At 44.0% G+C, this 20,734-nt stretch overlaps 1 protein-coding gene across 6 annotated transcripts in view; it reads left to right on the top strand.

The window, feature by feature from the left end:
- The window catches only part of LOC106144172 (zinc finger protein 420), a 48,913-nt gene that overhangs the window by 3,341 nt on the left and 24,838 nt on the right, over positions 1-20,734 (top strand). Inside the window, exons 3-4 of one of the 6 annotated variants that reach the window (XM_026786273.1) lie at positions 5,243-5,468; positions 7,442-10,617. In XM_026786273.1, the coding sequence (XP_026642074.1) occupies positions 7,637-9,373 (1,737 nt within the window). In that variant the 5' untranslated portion in view covers positions 5,243-5,468; positions 7,442-7,636 and the 3' untranslated portion in view covers positions 9,374-10,617. Of the gene's footprint in view, positions 1-5,242; positions 5,477-7,441; positions 10,618-20,734 lie in introns of those variants that run through there. The other 5 variants (XM_013351550.2, XM_013351551.2, XM_026786274.1 and 2 more) reach the window with 5 other exon arrangements.

Raw genomic sequence — 20,734 nt, 5'->3', positions numbered from 1 at the left:
GGTCAGAGCCTCTCAGAAGCTCTGTGACCTGCACCCGGGGTGAGAGCCTCTCAGAAGCTCTGTGACCTGCACCCCGGGTCAGAGCCTCTCAGAAGGTGTGTGACCCGCTCCCGGGGTGAGAGTCTCTCAGAAGGTGTGTGACCCGCTCCCGGGGTGAGAGTCTCTCAGAAGCTCCCCAGCATACAGTTTGGCTTCCATCAGCGTTCTCTTACGTACTCCAGCTCGACACAACTCTGCGACATTTGTCTTTGAGGACAGACAACACTCTCCTTGGCTTTACCTTTTGACTGTCTCCCCTGGGTTGTGCTCCCACTTCATGGACTCTTTCCGTGCTAGTCAGTCACAGATCTGCCAAAGTTTTTCCTACTTCACCAAGATCTTGTCCAGCCAAGAGGCCCAGCAGCACCGCTAAAGCTCCACCCCAGCCTCAGGTGTGGATCAACCTTTCGTGTAACTCCCCTAGGAATACAGTTCTGTCTGGCCCCGTGAACGGGGTTCAAACACAGGTTTTCTTGCTCCTACTTCCTTCAATAGCAGCGGAGCCTCTACACCCAGCTGTTTGTGAGGACCGCAGCCAGAGACAAGCAGGTGTTCCTAATGGCTCTGATTTCCCTCACGCTGTCGCGGCTTCTGCAGCCTTTGCCTTATGTCCGGGGGATGGGTGCTACATTACTCAGTTATCCTGCCTCCACAGCAGCCAGACCGATGCCGTCTGCTCCTGTGTCCCACAGCTTCACAAGCCAGGCTGGGACCGACTCTTTGATGGCTCCAGCAGCCCAAGTGGTGCCTGTTCTGACGGTCCTAGTTTCTCACATGGGACCCTTGCTAAGGCCCCATCTGCAGGCTGGATCGTAGATTGTCCTCTTTCTATATTAAGGTTGGACCCGAGTAGTATCTTTAACTGCTTTTACCACCAGCCTCTCTCCTCATTTCATCTCAATCACTAATGAGGCTGACTTGGCTGCATCTCTCTTGTTGCATTTGCTGCCATCTCGACCTGGCATGCATTTCTGTCTACACACAACAGTGGCCAGGAGGCCTCTGCTGCTGTGTGGCAGCAATCTTGACCCTTGTGTGCTAATTTCAAAGGCTGCAAAGCTCCCTGTAATCCTTTAACTGTTTTCAGGTCTTCTCCGTATTCATGAGGTGAGCCTCACTCATGCAGCAGACATGGCATCCTGTACACCTAGATGAACACTGCCATGCGGAGACTCCTCCTGCAGACACTGCTAAGCCTAAAGCACCCACACACCGTGGGGGGTGTTCCCTCCCACCCCTGGGCTAGGCACAGACCACATCCTTTATTAGGTAGAAAAGAAAAGGATTCAGGCAGAAAACAACAGCAAATTATTTGTAGGTATGATTTTTTTTTCAGAGGAAAAAGGGAGAGGTCTGTGTTAGTCTGGGCTAGGGTGCTGTGATGTGTTTTGATTGAGCATGCTAATTGGGGTAGCCAAAAGAGGGCTTTTGATTGCTGCAGTTCAATACTTTGATGGATGAACCTTGGTGATGAGCCGTAGGAATGAATCTGGCATAAGAAAGTTTCCAAATAAGGGAATAGAACTCCGTGGCTAGCTTTAGGGATCACTCTATCCGTTTACAAGGGAGAGGGAGGTGGGGAGGGCAAGGCCTGCTCTGCCAAGTTTGACATGCTTGAGCCTCCTAGAGCCCTTCCTTCAGCTTCATAACACAAAGGTCCATCAATACCCACCATACAGGAAAGGACAGCTGAGTCTGAATTTCCTCTGCGCATGCTCCCCACTCAAGCTGCTCAGCCTGTTATATTCCTTGCTTCCCAGAGAAGGGACCATGCCCGTCATTCCGCCCCAGCTCAGTTGTTTCTGCCGTGCCACTGTTTGCACGCCAGTTAGGTTGTGTGACAGAACTTCTTCCAGGAAGACACCACACACACACACACACACACACACACACACACACACACATACACACACATATGCTTATATCTACTCACCCTAGATATGGAGCCCATGACGAACCAGAGATAGCATACCACAAAGTTGGGTTTTGTGAACCAATGAGTTTATTCCAGGAATATGGGTGAGGGTTACTTACAGGAGCAGAAAGGACTCAAAGACAATGGCACCACCAAAGCCCATCCCAGCACAAGCGACACCTCTCAAAAGCTGGGAACCTGAGGCACACGACACAGCCTGCAGTCAGCTGAACAAGGTCGAGAGTGTTCCTGCTGCTCCCTCTTAGCCTTTTCTAGGCAGCTTGACTGCTTTCTTCTTCCAGACCGCTGGTCTGACCTCAGGGTCTTTGTAGGTTGGCTTGTCTGAGAATCTTTGTAGCTTCCTCCCATCCGAGGGGAAACCAGTGAGTTTGGTTGGGGTCTGTCAGTTAGTTTGTGAGATTTACTACACACTTTTAGTTACCTTGTTTACTAGACAAGTTTGTTAACAGTGCTTGTTCCTGGAGCCTCCTTCCTAACTGAGCACTCTTAAGAATGAGGTCCCCGTTTTGATCATTTTTATAATGGCACTTGTGTCTTTCTAGTCTAACTTATATTTTTGTACCTATTCAACAGTACATCTGGCAACTTAACAAATTAAGAATTTTTATTTTAGGTGTATGAATGTTTTGCCTGCATGTGTGTCCTATATGAGTGCAGATACTCATGACGCCAGAAGAGGGCATCAGATACTCTGGAACTGGAGTTACAGATGGTTATGAGCCATTATGTGGGTGCTGGGATTCAAACCCTGGTCATCAAAAAGAGCAACAAGTGCTCTTAAATTTCTTAAGATTTGTTTGATACATATGGGTATTTTGCCTGAATATATGAATGCATGCCTGGTACCCTCAGAAGTTAGGGAACATTGGAATAGAAGTGAAGTTGGGTGGTTGTGAGGCACCATATAGGTGCTGGGAACTCTGGTCCTCTTCAAGAAGAGCAAGTGCTCTTAACTACTGAGCCATATGTCCAGCTCCACATACAGCATCTTTGACTAGGAACACTGATCTAACAGAAGATTTTTATAAGATAGAGATTCCTCTGATTTTATAAGATAAGCAAGTTAGTACATAACAAAAAGAAATCTTTGAATTCCTCAGTATGTGGCTTTCCTTGTTTGAGTCAGGGCCTTTCTGGGGAGCCCACACTGGTCTTGAACTTGCTTATTTATCTTCCATGGCTCCCAGACTCACTCTGAATTCCAGGCTGACCTCAAATTTATCTTGTCTTCATCAGCCTCTCATCCTGGGATTGCAGAAAGAGCTTTATAAACCTCAAGGTTAGGAAATGGCTAAGGACTAACTGCAGAGAGATCAGGAATGTAGAACTGACCAATACTGATAATTGGATCATTTTGAAACTCAATATTCAGTTGTGAGGTTGAATGTATATACTTGGGATGATATATTTCTATTTTTTCTATTTTTTTGGATGGGAAAAGGAGATTTTAAGAGTGATAAATAGTAATAAGTAATATTCAAAAGAAACATAATTCTAATAATCTTAAATTTCAAAAATGAAATTCAGAACTACTTCTTATACAATATTCTATAAAAAGATTACATTACTGGTGACATAGAAAGTGCTTTTGACGCATCCTGTGTGATAGCTATTCTTGCTTGGCAACATGACTACATCCTGGAATTAACTACAAACCAAAAATAGAGGGCACACCTCTGGGGGATTTCTGATTAATCTGAAGTGGTAAAATCTCCTTCTAATCCAGATCTTGAGGCAGGAAGACACACTTTTAATCCAGACCTTTAATCTAGATCTTATCTGGGGTCCACCTTCTGCTGGGAGCTTATATAAGGGGAGGGAGAAGGAAGGATTTGCTCTCGCCTCGCTAGCAGGCCCACTCTTTCACCGGCGTTAGAGCCTACTGCTTTGGTATTCCAGCACTTACTGAAGACAGCCGAGACATCCAGCCTCAGAGTGAGCAACGACTGGATTCTTGGACTTTCCGTTCATAACCAGCCATTGTTGGATTAGCTGGACCACAGCCTGGAAGTCCTTCTAAAAAATCCCGTGTGTGTGTGTGTGTGTGTGTGTGTGTGTGTGTGTGTGTGTGTGTATGAGAGAGAGATTCATTCTATAAGTTCTGCCACTCTAGAGAACACTGACTAATATAATCTGATATAATGGTGACTATGAGGACTCAAGATTCTTTAGTATTAAAAATCGTATAAGGTTGTACCAGCCATGTCTTTCCACAGTTTGAAAGTCACAGTTCATGAAACAAGACTCTGAATCTGGAATGTGAACTTCCAGCAGGGGAGGCTAGGGACTGAAAGAGCACGCAAGATGTTCTGAGAACCCAGGGTGTCTCTTGCCCTGAGGTTCTTTAGAAACAGCTACTTGCAAAGACAGAATATAGAGGCAGGCGGATCTCTGTGAGTTCGAGACCAGCCTGGTCTACAAGAGCTAGTTCCAGGACAGGCTCCAAAACCACAGAGAAACCCTGTCTCGAAAAAAAAAACAAAAACAAAAAACAAAGACAGAATATAATCAATAACTATGTTTATAAGAAATAGAGTGTTTTGCTTACTAGGTTGCCAGGGATAACAAAGACTGTGAAGTATGGGAAGAAACATATGTGAACATAACAAGCCCATGTGTCTTTTTGTTTGTTTGTTTTTCGAGACAGGGTTTCTCTGTGTTGCTTTGGAACCTGTTCTGGAACTAGCTCTTGTAGACCAGGCTGGCCTCAAACTCATAGAGATCCTCCTGCCTCTGCCTCCCGAGTGCTGGGATTAAAGGAGTGCACTACCACTGCCCAGTCTTTTTTTCCCCCATGTGTCTTAAGAAATAGAACATTCTAGCTTCCTTGAGGAAACGTCTGTTGTCCTCATGTGCTGTGGGTCAGAATGTCTAGATGTGGAATGTGTTTCTTTCTCAGTTAAGGCTGTTGGCAACTGGGTATGACAGTACATGCCTGTGATCCCAACACCAAGGGAGGGAGGCGGAATGCGGAGTTCAAGGCCAACCTGGTATTTGTGAGAAACTGTCAAAACCAGGAAAATCAAAAAGATTTTACAGGGAAAAAAATTCAATCATTTTTCTTATTCCTAAACAGCAGAGAGAAACAGCATTTGTTGAATGTGTGATATCCAACTTAAGTATTTTTCTAGGGCATTTGTATTTGATGTTTCATCAAAGAAACTGGGGCATTGTATGGACTGTATTCACTCCAGACTTACAGTATAATAAGAAAACGGAACCCACTTAGACCTCATCGCTTAATTCTGTGCTGTCTGTCTACGTCAGAAGCCTCCGTCTTTCGCTTGGCAGTGCCTGTTATGGAGTCTCCTTTCTCATCGTTCCCTCCATTGAGGAGCCGTGTTGTTCGTTTCTACAGCTGGAGCTGTGTTTGTTTCAGAAGTCAGCGATGTGCAGTAGTGTTGCTTTGACTTCTCACGGGAAGAGTGGACATGCCTGGACTCTACTCAAAGGGATTTGTACAGAGAAGTGATGTTTGGAAAGCTGACTTGGGGTCAGTTGGTAAGAATTTCTGTCCCTTGTATCTTATGACCTAAGTTTTTTAAAAAACATTTATTTACTTTATGTGTATGAGTTTTGCCTACACATGTTCATGTGTACATGCTTATAGTTAGTGCTTGTGGAGGCCAGAAGAGGATGTCGGGTCCTCTGGAACAGATGGTTGTGAATCACTAGGTAGGTGTTGAGAATTGAACCTAAATCCTCTGGAAGAGCAGCCAGTGCTCTTAACCTCCGAGTAAACCCTTTTCAATTTCTGAATTCTAAGTTATTTAACAGTGTTATGTGGGCTTAGTGTCTGCCTATGCCTGTAATTTCAGCACTCCAGAGGTTGAGACAGGAAGATCATAAGCTTCAGGCCAGCCTGGACTACATAAGATGAGAAAAAGAACAGAGAGGGACAGCGTGGCTCAGGTTCCTACATCATAGCACTCAGAATCCCAGCCCAGACACCAAGCAGCATGAGAGAGTCCAGCACACTGCTTTAGCTTTTCACTTTTCATGTGGCTTTTTCAGAATGCTCAGACTTAATTGAGCAGAACAGAAGAACGTGCGTTTGCTCTGTCTCTGAGTTGTCAGTTGTGGGTTTTTCTTTGTTTGTTTTTAGCTTTTAGCCTACAATTCTTTATGCATTCTCGCCCTCATTTTTAAGCTTTTTATATTTTTCACAACTTATGCTAAATTAACAGAAATAATATTTTTACATTTTTTGAGATAAGGTCTCACTATATAGCTCTGCCTGACCTTGAACTTGCAAGGTTGATCAGGCTGGCCTCAGACTCACAGGGATCCACCTGCCTCTGCCTCCTGAGTGCTGGGATCAAATGGATGTGCGACTATACACCATGATGTTTGGCCAAGATCCTTTTTTTTAAATTAAGATTTATTTTTAAAATTTTTCTCTTGCTGGGTGTGGTGGCACATGCTTTTCATCCCAGGACTCCAAAGGCAGAGGCAGGCAGATCTCTCTGAATTCAAGGCTAGCTTGTTCTATAAAGCCAGTTCCAGGACAGCCTGGAAAAACCTGGTCTAAAAAAAACCAAATAATTAAAAAAATAAATTTTACTTTTATGTGGTTTTTGTCTACATGTATGTCTTTATACCAAATGCATTGTCTACAGAGCCTAGTAGAGGGTATCAGATCCGCTGGAGCTGTAATTACATGCAATTGTTAGCTACTATGTAGGTGCTGAGAACCTAACCTAGGCCTTACAGAAGAGCGGTACTGAGTTATCTCCACCCCTCCACCCGAGGCAGGATTCTTACTGTTCAGGAACAATAATTAAGGCGCACACCACCACTTCCTGACTTGAAAACTTCCTTAATCTCACCCTTTTTCACTCCCAGGCGAGTTTTCATTATTCTCTCATCTCAGGTACCCATTATGTATTTTAATATAGGAAGTCATTCTAAGCTAATGTGTGTGTGTGTGTATACATATCATCATCATCATCACCATCACCATCACCATCACCACCATCATCACCATCAATCACAGCAAGTGTCGCCATGCCTCGTGACTAAACTTTTCTTTTTGGGTTTCTTAAGAGAGGGTTTCTCTGTGTAGCCCTGGCTGTCCTATAACTCACTCTGTAGACCAGGCTGGTCTCTAACTCACAGAAACCCGCCTACCTCTGCCTCCCGAGTGTGGGGTTAAAGGTGTGCACCACTACTGCCCAGCAAAGCTAATATTTTCTATTCTGGATAGCAGCATCAAAATCACTTAAGTTGGTTTTTGACTATGGAGGCATGTATAGAATAATATAGAATGGAAAGCCGTATTACTTTAAGGAAACTACATTTGTAGTAAACTTTGCTTTGAATGGTAGATAATGATATGGGTGGGATGTAGTAAGCAATGTTTGGAAAATACTAATATATGCTTGTTACTTACAGATGTTCTTTTCCTGTTGTCTTTTCTGGTATTTTATTTCTATTTCTCTGAAATTATTTACTGTTCTCTTTCAGACTTGACTTTTAGATGTTTGAATAAGGACTTATCTTCAAAATGGCACATTAAGGAATCAGAATGATCTCAGTGGGAAGTGAATGACAGGTTTAAAAACTACACCTAAGACTAATAATAATTCTGGGAGATATTTGGAAGTCAAAGACAGGCTAGAGAAGGAAGAAGAAAATCAGAAGTAATATTACAGGCAAGAGATGATAACATATGACAAAATGTCCATTTTCAGCCCTCATACTTATTTATCTCAGCATCCAAGAGCTTATTCTACGGAGAAACCCTATAAATGCGAAGACTGTGGGAAAGCCTTCAGACGGGCCTCACACCTAACTCAGCATCAGAGCATCCACACTGGTGAGAAGCCCTATGAATGTAGGCAGTGTGGGAAAGCCTTCAGCCGTGACTCTCAGCTAAGTCTTCACCAAAGACTTCACACTGGCGAGAAACCCTACGCATGCAAGGAATGTGGAAAGGCTTTTACTCAAAGCTCACAACTTATTTTACACCACAGGATTCATACTGGTGAAAAACCATATAAGTGTGAAGAATGTGGGAAGGCCTTTATTCGAAGCTCACAACTCAGCCGACATCAAAAGGTCCACACTGGTGAGAAGCCCTTTGAATGTAAAGAATGTGGCAAGGCTTTCCCTCAGAATTCGCAGCTTACTCTGCATCAGAGACTGCACACTGGAGAGAGGCTTTACGACTGTACAGAATGCAGGAAGGTCTTCACTCAGCTGTCCCAGCTCGTTCTCCACAGGAGAACCCACACCGGCGAGAAGCCCTATGAATGTGTGGAATGCGGGAAGGCCTTTATTTGTGGTTCCCAGCTCTCACAGCACCAGAAAACTCACAATGGAGAAAAGCCATATGAGTGTAAGGAATGTGGAAAGGCTTTTATTCGAGGCTCACTACTTATGCAACATCAAAGAATTCATACTGGTGAGAAGCCCTATAAGTGTGATGAGTGTGGAAAGGCTTTTATCCGTGGTTCCCAACTCACTCAGCATCAGAGGGTCCATACTAACGAAAAGCCGTATGAATGTAAAGAATGTGGAAAGACCTTCAGTCATGGCTCACAACTTACTCAACACCAGAGAATTCATACTGGAGAGAAACCTTACCAGTGTAAGGAGTGTGGGAAAGCCTTTAATCGTGGGTCCCTCCTTACTCGACATCAGAGGATTCACACTGGTGAAAAACCCTACGACTGTAAAGAGTGCGGGAAAAATTTTAGTCGAGGCTCAGAACTTACGCAGCACGAGAGAATTCACACTGGTGAGAAACCCTATGAGTGTAAGGACTGTGGAAAATCTTTTATTCGTAGCTCACAGCTTACTCAACATCAGAGAATCCATACCGGTGAAAAACCATATGAGTGTAAAGACTGCAGAATGGCCTTCACTCAGAGCTCACATCTCTCCCAGCACCAGAGACTGCACACTGGTGAGAAGCCCTATGTATGCAGCGAATGTGGCAAAGCCTTTGCGCGTGGATTACTGCTCATACAGCATCAGAGAATTCATACTGGGGAAAAACCGTATCAGTGTAGGGAATGTGGGAAGGCCTTTATTCGCAGTTCCCAGCTTACTCAACACCAGCGAACTCACACTGGAGAAAAACCTTATGAATGCAAGGAATGTGGGAAGGCCTTCGGTCATGGCTCTCAGCTTTCTCTACATCAGAGAATCCACACAGGCGAGAAGCCCTATGAATGTAAAGACTGCAGCAAGGCCTTCACTCAAAGCTCACATCTTTCTCGGCACCAACGGATTCATACTGGTGAGAAGCCATATCAGTGTAAAGAATGTAAGAAGGCCTTTACTCAAGGGTCACAATTAATGCAACATCAGAGGATTCACAGCAGTGACAAATCTTTTGACTATAAAGAAAGTGGAATAGACTTCAGTCATCATTCACAAATTTTTGTTTGATTAACTTATTCTGTTCGATTGGCAAAGCATAGCGTTTCCTGATCATTACCGGTGAAGAATTCTCGCAGATGTGAATGTGGGACTCACGAGGTTCAGCATTTGGAGAATTATACGGGAGAATGGGAATGCTGATGTAATGCCCAGAGGGAAGCATTTGTTTATAACTATACTACATTTCAGAAATTCAAATAGAAAGTGCTTCTGTTACTGTGGTGTATAAAGCTCTTTAGCACAGAAAACATCTGTGTCAACATTATTGTGGTCCTATCAGTTCACTTCCTTTGTGACATTTGTTATAAATAACCTCGTTTTAAGAGTTTGTAAGATAGATCTAAGGTCATTTTTTGTCTTACGTCTAAACATGTAAAAGTACTTAGAACAGTGCCTTGAACATAGCAGGTCATAAACATTAGGTGCTATTTTTATTATTGTGATTCCAGAGAATTTGCATGAAAGGAAGGAACTGTATAGTTAACATTAAGAAATCTTTCACTATTATTTGTCCTAAACAAATTATTTGGGTGGGAGGCATTATACACTGTCACCAATGTGAGAAAGCATCCATTCCAATCTCATGTATTTATTATAAGAGAAATGTATGGAGACACTCTGTGGCATTTGTGGGTTATTGAGCACCACTGTTCCTGACTGTAGGAGAGGTGTGGTTTCCCATAAAAGTCCCAAGCTTACATGTTTCATCCTCTTTGATGCCAACTCAAGAATATTATTTATAAATGATGAACTAAATACTCAAGATTAATCTAGGAAATAAAAGAACTTGAATGTTTAGTTTGTCACCTAAAATAAAAAGTTACACCTATAGACTGTATTTCATTTACAATGAAAAATCTGATGCGTTTGTATCGCAGACCGCTGTTCTACCCAGTTCTCATTTCCACGTCAATCACAAGAAACCTAGGCAGAAAATTCTGTCTCAGCCTCCATTGCAGGTCAACAAGATGAAAACGGTATTTGTATGAGTAGAGTATTTAAGAAATCTTCCTCTGTTTCTTTTCCCTTCTTAACACTGTAGGCATCTGAGGTGGAGCCCAGATAGCCTCATGAGGATTTTGGAAGTGGTATCTGGGTGTTTTGGATGGTGGAGGCTGCAACCCTGCTGATTTTGTGAACAGTCATTCCAACTCTGCTCTGCCTTTGTATTCTTTATTTAAAATTAAAGTGACCCTCATACTTGTTGACGCTCTCCTAGTACTCTGAAAGATAACCCCCTCTCCCTCCTTCCCTGCCCCCTCTTCCTCTCTGTTCTCTTGAGAGTTTCTCTGTGTAGCCCTGGCTGTCTTGTTACTCTGTAGACCAGTCTGACCTCAAACTGGGATTAAAGATGTGTGCCACCATGGCTAGCAATGAAGCTTGCTTTAAGGGCATAAAATAATGTTTCCCTGGAAATAGGCTGCTGGGAATGGGTGAGATCTCAATATTGATCTAAGGCCATGGATAGAGAGGGCATATTGAGAGTGAGCTACAAAACTGAATTTCTTATTTTTTCAGGCAAGACATTTGCTTAGCCGGTGTCCTACTGTCTTGTAATGTAGACCAGATACCAATGTAGGCAGCAGTGTTAGAAGAAATGACAGGAATGATACAGAACATGCATGCTCAGTATTTCTTGCTGGTTTAAAAAATGTCTTGTGCTGGGTGGTGGTGGCATATGCCTTTAATCCCAGCACTCGGGAGGCAGAGGCAGGTGGATCTCTGTGAGTTCAAGGCCAGCCTGGTCTACAAGAGATAGTTCCAGGACAGGCACCAAAGCTGCAGAGAAACCTTGTCTCAAAAAAAAATGTCTTGGGGCTGGAGAGATGACTCAGAGATTAAAAGCATTGCCTGCTCTTCCAAAGGTCCTGAGTTCAATTCCCAGCAACCACATGGTGGCTCACAACCATCTGGCGCCCTCTTCTGGCTGGCCTGCAGGCATACACACAGACAGAATATTGTATACATATTAAATAAATATAAAAAAATGTCTTGTAAGAGACAATGATTCAGAGTAGATATAGCCAGGCCAGTAGTGATATTATATTGCTTTTATTAGGAGATGCAGTCTGACATGGTGGCCCATGCCTTTAACCCCAGTACTCAGGAGGAAGAGGCAGCAGGCCAGCCTGGTCTACGTAGTATGTTCCAGGATAGCCAGGGCTACATAGAGAGATCCTATCTAAGACAGAGACAGATGCTATTTCTGACAGCAAGTGTTCAGTCTTCTTAACTAAAACCTATGAACTGACTTGAAGAACTTGAACAAAATCTGAGACAACAGCCCATGCCTACAAAGGTAAGTAGGTATGCAGAAAACTGGAATTTTTATATGCTTTCCTTATCCAAGCTTATTCTAAAAGTAGTCTCATTCATTTGAGTGCTTGCTAAAATACAACCATTATTCTTGTTGTTTGGGTATAGCTATGATCAGTCTTAGGAGATGGCAAAAATAAACACAGACTATGTTAAATATAATTGTATCAGGCATGGTGGCATACCTATAATCCCAACACTTGCTGGTGAAGGTAGGGAGCTGAGGCAGGAGGAGTTAAGGTTCTGGGTCATGCAGGACTAAATAGTAAATCTAGACAATTCTATATAAAGACAGCCTGTCTCCAGAAAATGGTAATAGAGTAAAGGGATCGTTTAAAAAAGAGCTAGAGTCCATTAAGAAGAACCTGGGCCAAGATTAGAGAGAACATTCCAGGAAGGGCTTCCTGTGTGGATTGTATCAACATTTCTCTTTTCCCACCCAAATCCTCCAGCGCTGATCTTCATCAGAAATATACGTCTCGTATTCACATAACAGGACATGGTGTATTTGAGGAACACCGGAGGGTCTTAGAGTTCTGTGCAAGGGCTGATAGACAGAAGGCCAGAGAGGTAACTAAGGGCTGTGTCTTACAAACCCTTGCAAGCACTTTTTACTTCATTCTGAATGAAATGTGCAACCATTGGAGGGTTTTGTGCAAAAGGCATGACATCATGTGTAGCCGTCTTTGATGAATATGCCAGTGACCTAGAGCAGGGGTTCTCAGCATTCCTAGCTGCGACCCTTTAACACAGTTCTTATTCTGTGGTGACCCCAACCATACAATCATTTCCATTGCTACTTCATAACTATAAATTTGCTACTGTTATGAATCATAATGTAAATATTTGATATGCAGGATTTCTGATATGTAACCCCTGTGAGGTCACAACCCACAGGTTGAGAACCACTGGCCTAGACTGTGATTATCGGGCCTCATGAGGCCTGGGCATGAGGCCCAGTGTAACCTCCTAAACCTAACTTGAGTTTGGTGAGGCCTAGTGTAACTTCCTGAGCCTCGCTCAAGTTTGGAGACCTGTCTCTGGCTACCTGACTTAGGCCTGCTTCTGCCCAGCCACCGCCAATGTGGCAGAATATTATTGGCCCTTGTTCCTTGCTCCGCCTTGGGCCATCCCAGGCTTCCCCACCCCCATCACAACCCTATATGAGTCCCTGCTTGATACCATTAAAGGAGTTCCTTGGCAGACTCCCGACTCAGTGGCTGTGTTTCTCTCCAGTGGTCAGGGGGAGGGTGGCTGGAGATAAGGCAGGGAATCACTGCCATGTGCCAGGTGGGCCCTGTGTGTGAGTGTGAAACTGGTGAGTTAGCTAAAAAGGCCACCACTTGCTTGTTTCAAAGGTCTATTTGTGCATGGGGCTACATGTGGGGGCACCTGAAGATTCACGCAAAGAACAGTGGGTACTCTCCATGATTCTCTAGCTATTCTGTTCTCTCCCTGAACCTGGGGCTTCTTTTTTTTTTTTTTGGTTTTTCGAGACAGGGTTTCTCTGTGGCTTTGGAGCCTGTCCTGGCACTAGCTCTGTAGACCAGGCTGGTCTTGAACTCACAGAGATCCACCTGCCTCTGCCTCCCGAGTGCTGGGATTAAAGGCGTGCGCCACCATCGCCCGGCTTCATCAGACTGGGATCCAGCCATCCCCACTGATCCTCCTATGCCTCCCCACACCCCTGCTGAAATCACAGGCTGGTGCAGGACATTGGTCTTTACCCTGGCCCTCGTGATTACTCAGCAGGGGCTCTTGACATTTGAGCCATCTCTCCAGAACCTAGGCTGCCATTTTCGTATGACATTGTCCCCAGGTTACGGTCCTCTTGATCACTGAGCTGTGTTTAGATTTGTTGCTTTTTAAGGAAAGGGAAGAGTTGTGTTCTGGTTGCCTGTCTTCTGTGCCTCTTCTCTCTAAGTCTAAACTGAATGTCTAGTGGAATTTGGGGGTGGGGAATAAGAAGAGCTCTCTCACAGAAAGCTGCTGTCAGTTGGAGGAAGTCACCCAGAAAACTAACATGGGAACCCCTAACTGTGAGGAAGAAAAAGTCATGCCTGGCCACACAGGCAAAGAAAACAACTGTCTCAAGAGTAACTCAGATTTGATAAGGTCCCTCTTGATCACAAAAGCCCCATTTGTTCATCTAGCTAGCTCCTCAGGCTATGGCACATACACCCCAGCAGAACAGAACAGTTACTGTGCACAGGCAGCCCTGCTCTCTGGGTTCTCCAGGAGAAAGAGTGCATGAGCACCCACAAAGTCGACCTAATTCCCATGGTGGCCACTGAGCACTTATTGTAGTCGGACTTTTATCAGGATTGGTAGCACGCCAATAATGACATAGAGACTTATTGATTATGAAAGCTCGGCCAATAGCTTAGGCTTGTTTCTAACTAGCCCTTATAACTTAACCCATATCTTTTAATCTACATTCTTTTTTTTTTCCGAGACAGGGTTTCTCTGTGGCTTTGGAGCCTGTCCTGGAACTAGCTCTGTAGACCAGGCTGGTCTCGAACTCACAGAGATCCGCCTGCCTCTGCCTCCCGAGTGCTGGGATTAAAGGCGTGTGCCACCATCGCCAAGCTAATCTACATTCTTTTACATGGCTTGGTTACCTTTATTCTGTATTGCCCATGCTTCTTCCTCTGTGTCTCCTGGTATCTCTGCCCTTCTTCCCAGAGTCCTCTGTGCCAGGAAATCCTTCCTAGCTATTGGTCGTTCAACTTTTTATTAACCCAAATGATGGTGACATATTCACAGCGTACAGAAAGATTATTCCACAACAACTTATGCTTTCTTTCCTACCTACTTGGCCCTTATCAACTTCTATGGTCCCAAGACCATCTACTTAGAGCGGCTGTCACATCACTGCATTGTGCCTCAGGGTGGGTATTGGTTCTGCAAAGTCTCCTCAAATAGCCCTAAGCAACCACAATGGCCAATTTGATTCAGACTCCAAGCATCTGCAGTTGTAGCACCTAGGCTGTAAATCAGCACCAGCTAGGGAAGCTGATGGCAAAGATTGGATACTTGGTTCTCAGGATTGTTCTTAAGATCTAAACAATCCTGTCTGTGTCATTTCTGCACCTAAGTGGTTGCCATGCTTCATGGTGCAGGGTGGGCACAGTGGGCTTTTCTGCAGACCCCCACGCTGGAGTGGCAGGTTTCAGAAAGGGACATGGATCACATCACAATCAGGTGAATTAGGCAAGTCAGGACTGGTGCTTCTGAGGGATATGAAGATGCTTGGCTCCACCACAATCGCTGCCACCACCTGGACTTTGTTCCCACAAGAGCCACCCCCCCCACCCAAGCCCATCTACCCCAGCAGCCTCCCAGTGGACAGCCCTTTCCCACAGCATCAGCTGACCCTACAGCAATAAGCTCCACCCACACCAGTTGGAAGAACAGGTGAGTGATTGGTCTCCCAGCTGAATTGCCCCAACCTCCAGGCCCTGGTTACATCCCTGCCCCTCCCCCTCTCGTCTCAGTCACAGCAATGCAACTGGGCCCTGTCTCAACTCTGGTGAAAGCCCACTACTCTGGTGCAGACCCCAGCAGCTGGCCAGCAGGTGAGAGACCTGCAGGTGGGCTGCACCACCACCTATGCCCCCCACTGGTCTGTGTTCACACAAGACCCGCTCCACTGTCCATTCCCCACAGACAGCCCTCTCTGGCAATATCATCTTACACCTGTCAGAATGGCTAAGATCAGAAACACAAATAATAGCTTATGCTGGGGAGGATATGGAGTAAGAGGAACATTCATCCATTGCTGGTGGGAATGCAAACTTGTACAACCACTTTGGAAATCAGTATGGTGGTTTCTCACAAAATTGGGCGTCAACCTACCTCAGGATTCAGCAATACCGCTCTTGAGCTTATACCCAAAAGATGCTCAATCATACTACAAAGATATATGTTCAACTATGTTCAGAGCAATATTTGTAATAGCCAGAACGTGGAAACAACCTAGATGCCCCTCAACTGAAGAATGGATAAAGAAATCTTGGCACATTTACACAAGAGAGTACTACTAAGCAGTTAAAAAAAAATGACATCTTGAAATTTGCATGCAAATGGATGGAGCTAGAAAACACCATTCTGAATGAGGTAACCCAGACTCAAAATGGTGAATATGGTATGTACTCACTCATAAATGGATACTAGCTATAAACAAAGGATATTGAGCCTATAGTTCATGATCTAGGAGGAGGCCTCTTGTTCATCCCAGCTACCCAGAACCAAAATAACCACACAGAAACTATATTAATTAAAACACTGCTTGGCTCATTAGCTCTAATTTCTTATTGGCTAACTCTTACATCTTATTTTAATCCATTTCTAGTAATCTGTGCATTAATATGAGGTTGTGGCCTACCAGCAAAGTTTTAGCACTGTCTCTGGCACAGCTCTATGGCTTCTCTCTGACTCTGCCTCCTTTCTCCCAGCATTCAGCTTAGTTTTCCCCACCTATCTAAGTTCTGCCCTATCAATAGGCCAAGCCAGGTTTCTTTATTCATTAATGGTAATCACAGCATACAGAGGGAAATCTCACATCACCTAGAGAAGCTAAGTAACAAGGTGAACCCTAAGAAAAACATATAGATCCACCTGGAAAGTCAAAATAGACAAGATCATCTGAAAACATTGGGAACATAGGGGTGGGGCAAAAAGGGAGGGTAGAAGGAGAAGAGGAGGCTAGAAGGGGAGAATGAGAACTTGAGGGAATGGGATAGTTGAGATGGAGGAAGGAGAGAGATGAGAGCAAGGAAAGAGATATCTTGATTAAGGGAGCCATTACAGTGTTGCAAGAAACCTGGTTCTCAAAATATCCCCAGGAATTCACAAGGATGACCCCAGCTAAGACTCTAAGCAATGCAGGAGAAGATGCCTGAACTCGCCTTGTCCTATAGTCAGACTAATGAATATCTTAAATATTGCCATAGAACCTTCATCCAGCAACTGATGGAAACAGAGGCAGAAACCTGCATCGGAGCACTGGACTGACCTCCCAAAGTCTGTTGAAGAGTGGGAGGAATAAGAATATGAGCAAAGAGGTCAAGGCCTGGTGCGGGAGAATTGTCTGTATTCTGCCAATCATGTTCTAAATAAACGCTGATTGGCCAGGCAGGAAATATAGGCGGGAAAACCAGACAGGAAGTAGAAATGATGTAATGAGAACAGGAGAATTCTGAGAAGGAGGAGGCTGATTCCTCCCACTCTTGCCCAGACCACCAAAGCAGCAGGATGTGATCTGCCCCACTAAAAAAAGGTACTGAGCCACATGGCTAACATAAATTTAAAAAATGGGTTAATCAAGATTTGAGAATTAGCCAGTGAGAGGCTAGAGCTAATGGGCCAATCAGCTTTATAACTTATAGAGACCTATGCGTGATTTTCTTTGGGGCTTGCTGGCTGTGGGGTACTGGGCGAGACAAAAACCCAAACAAGCAGGTGGGCCCCTCCATGTTACAAACTCCTGCTGTTTGGCTAGATAAGCTGTGGCAGGTGGGGGAAAGGCCCAGGGTTTTACCCAACTATGGAGGGCCTAGAGAGTGGGTATCCTCCCAGGTGGCTGGTCACTCAACTCTTGGTCCTCAGTATTGTAACAAGCTGTGTTTTGGAGTTCCATTGAGGTTGCAAGAAGATAAATGAGTTTGGGGGCAGGATGGGGCTAGTAGCTTGCAGGGTCTGGTGGATGGGGGTTGGGATACCAATTCTATGTGTGGCCCACAAGACAGCTAGAGGTTTTCTGTCCAGTCCAGTCCTGCATCCATTAAGACCCAAAGAAATCACACAGAGGTCTATATTAGTTATAAAGTGATTGGCCTAGTAGCTCAGACTTCTTGTTAACTCTTCTAACTTACATTAGCCCATTATTCTTGTCTACATTAGCCACATGGCTCGGTACCTTATTTGGTGAGGCAGTCACATCTTGCTTCTTCTGTGGCTGGGTCACGACTGCAGAATGAACTTTCCTTTTCCTAGAATTCTCATTGCCCTTCCTCTACTTCCTGCCTGCTCACCCCACCTATACTTTCTGTCTGGCTACCGGCCAATCTACATTTAAAATATTTAAAATATAAGTGACAGGGTACAAACCATTGTCCCACAACACTTTCCCCCCTTTAAAAAAAACTCTGAATCTAATATCTTTTGTTTAGCTTTTCTCCTGACTATTATCCATAACAACTTGTAACCAACATTCTAAACAAAGGAAAATGTCCATAGTCTATTTTTTTGAGAATGTTGGCATAGTTTTCCAGGCTACTTTCTGCTGGTTGGGGACACTGATAATCTTATGGGCACCTAAAGAAAATTTGGAATTATGATCAAGTCGTGACTAGAGTATCTCGTAAGGCTTGATCATCTCAGGCATCTTGAATCTGTTCTGGATGTAGAACTCTGACATCTGGGCCATCTGTTCCTACCAGAGATTTCTCAGGTGGTCTTCCTTAACCAAACCTGATTTTTCTTGACTCAGAAGGAATCCACAGCCTCTCATTTTCTGTGGAAACAAAAGCAAAACCTCTTCTCCAAAGTAACACACTTTTTGACTTCAATTTTGAAGTCAAGGTATTTTCAAAATACCTATTTTGGATTAATTCAGCCGCATTTATAAACAAATATCTTTTAGCAGCTGTTGCTCCTTCCACAGCATTCAAACAATTCAAAGAGAACGTAATAACATACAGTATCCAGATTCTCTGTGTGATTTCCATCTTTACGTGGCTTTGTTTTAACCTCTATCTCTTTTGTTTTTAATTTTTGGCTTGCTAAGACAGGGTTCTCTATGTATTTTTGTCCTGGAACTCCCTCTGTAGACCAGGGTGTCCTTGAACTCACAGAGATCTGCCTGCCTCTGCCTCTCAAGTGCTGGGATTAAAGGTGTGTGCCCCCACACCCAACTACTCTTTTCCTTTAAGGACTTTATCCTTTTTTCTTTTTTTCTCCCAAGCCTACATATATTTTTAAACACATTGTAAAACATTTAGAGGTTTTCTTCATCTGAATCTATCTTTACTGTACATCTCTCTTTTTCTGACTACATGAGTCTTTAATTTGATAAGCAACATGGCTAGAATTAAAGCCATGGCTTTTACAGCGGAATGCAGCCCATTCCTTAGCTTTCTGAGATTCCAGCCTCATGGTGGAGGTACTGACCAGAGTCATGTTTATCACCACAACTCTATGATGTTTCAAGGTTCCTGCCACCACTAAAAAGCATGAGGTCAGCTTTTCATCCAACACCATTTAAGTGTTTCGTGGTAGGACCTCTTAAAAGAGCTGCAAGGTTTTGCAGCTAAAGCTGAGTCAGGAAGCCTCTTAAATGAGATGTACTTGCCTCTAGCAAGCAGAGCAAACCTGAGAAATTGCTGCTACCAAGAAGCCATGCTTAACCCTGTTCAAGCTCTCTCAGGTTTTCTGTGGATGCACTTTGTCCACATGTTGGGCACCATTCTGTTTGCTGAGGTTTCTGTCCTGCCTGGTTCCTGCAGTTGTTAAGTCCCAAAGAGATGCACAGAGGTCTGCATTAGTTATAAACTGATTGGCCCACTAGCTTATGTTTCTTATTAACTACTATAACTTATATTAGCCCAGAATTCTCCTGTTCTCATCACTCCACCTCTACTTCCTGCCTGGCTACTGGCCAATCAGCATTTTATTAAACAAGTACAAGAAACAAATGTTTACCTGGTAAAACCATTGTCCCACAGCAATAGATAATGGATCTCTTAATGCTCATCAGAGAAGTTTCTGTTTGCTGTAGATGTGATTAATACAAACATCCACAACTGGCCAAGGCACAGAGCAAAAAGGACAGAAAAGGGCAGAATTCTCATCCTCAAATGGAACATGCGTATCACACCCTGTCCTCTTAAGGCTCAGGGATTATTGTGGAAGAGTGTTGTGTAATGTTTTACTTCACTTCTCACAAGTTAAAAGGATTATGGTATTTTTCTCTCTCTCCTGGTCTTAGGACCCTTCCCCTTCCTCAATTACTGAGACTACAAGTTTCAGTTGAGTTCATATACTTTAACTTCTGTTCCCAATTTGTATATGTCTTACCAGGTTTCCATTTGGCTGACAAACACACTCAAGCATCAATTTCTGATAACCTGCTCCAAATAACCATGAGTCCTGGACTTGCTAAAACCTGATATGGATCAATCTAGACAATGTGACTGCTGTCTTTTCAGCTTGTCAATAAACCATATACTTCTAAATTTCCTCATTGCTTCTGGCCAATATTCTAGCCTTCCAGGGCCCTAAGAACATTATTTTTTTTTAAGTTTGTGGGTTTTTTTTTTTTAGTTTTTGGAGACAGGGTTGTAGCCTGTCCTGGAACTAGCTCTTGTACATCAGGCTGGCCTCAAACTCACAGAGATCTTCCTGCCTCTGCCTCCCAAGTGCAGGGATTAAAGGCACACGCCACCACCACCCAGTCAACAGAAAGTAATTACTGGTGTAGGGTACGAAGGTCAGCCAAAAAAAAACACACCCTAACCCTGAAACCAGAGCCAAAGAAACACACCCTGATCCTGAGACCAGAGCCAATTAACTGGCCCTGAAATCAGAGCCAAAAGGTTAAAAGGGACCAAAGAAACTGGAGCCAAAAGATTAAAAAGGGCCAGCAAAAGAAACACACTTTGGCCATGAAACCAGAGTCAAAGAAACATACTCTGCCCTGACCAACTCAGAAAAAAAAAAAAAAACCCAACCAATCCCTGAGCACAAAACCATCCAATGTCTGAGGCTGTCAAGCTCAGGGACTGAAATCTGACCAATTCCCACCCTGAAAAACTCCACCCCTAAGAAGCCCTAAATAAACACTATACCTGTTCAGTTGGGAGTTGCCCTTTTCCACCCCAGCAGAGGCAGCCAAACTTCTGGATTTCGCCCTCCCAATAAATCTCCTGAAAGAGGTGTAGGGGATGACCTTCTTTCTCTGGAGTAGAGTTTTGCCAGAGCACGAGCAGGACTGCTACATTCCGTGGGGAAACCATCAGAACAATGCTGTAGGTGTATCCTGGCGGGATACCT

The sequence above is a fragment of the Microtus ochrogaster genome, linkage group LG4 (genome assembly GCF_000317375.1).
Source record: "Microtus ochrogaster isolate Prairie Vole_2 linkage group LG4, MicOch1.0, whole genome shotgun sequence".
Lineage (NCBI taxonomy): Eukaryota > Metazoa > Chordata > Mammalia > Rodentia > Cricetidae > Microtus > Microtus ochrogaster.
Note: the sequence above shows the minus strand (reverse complement) of the source record. Positions and strands in the feature narration are given on the sequence as shown.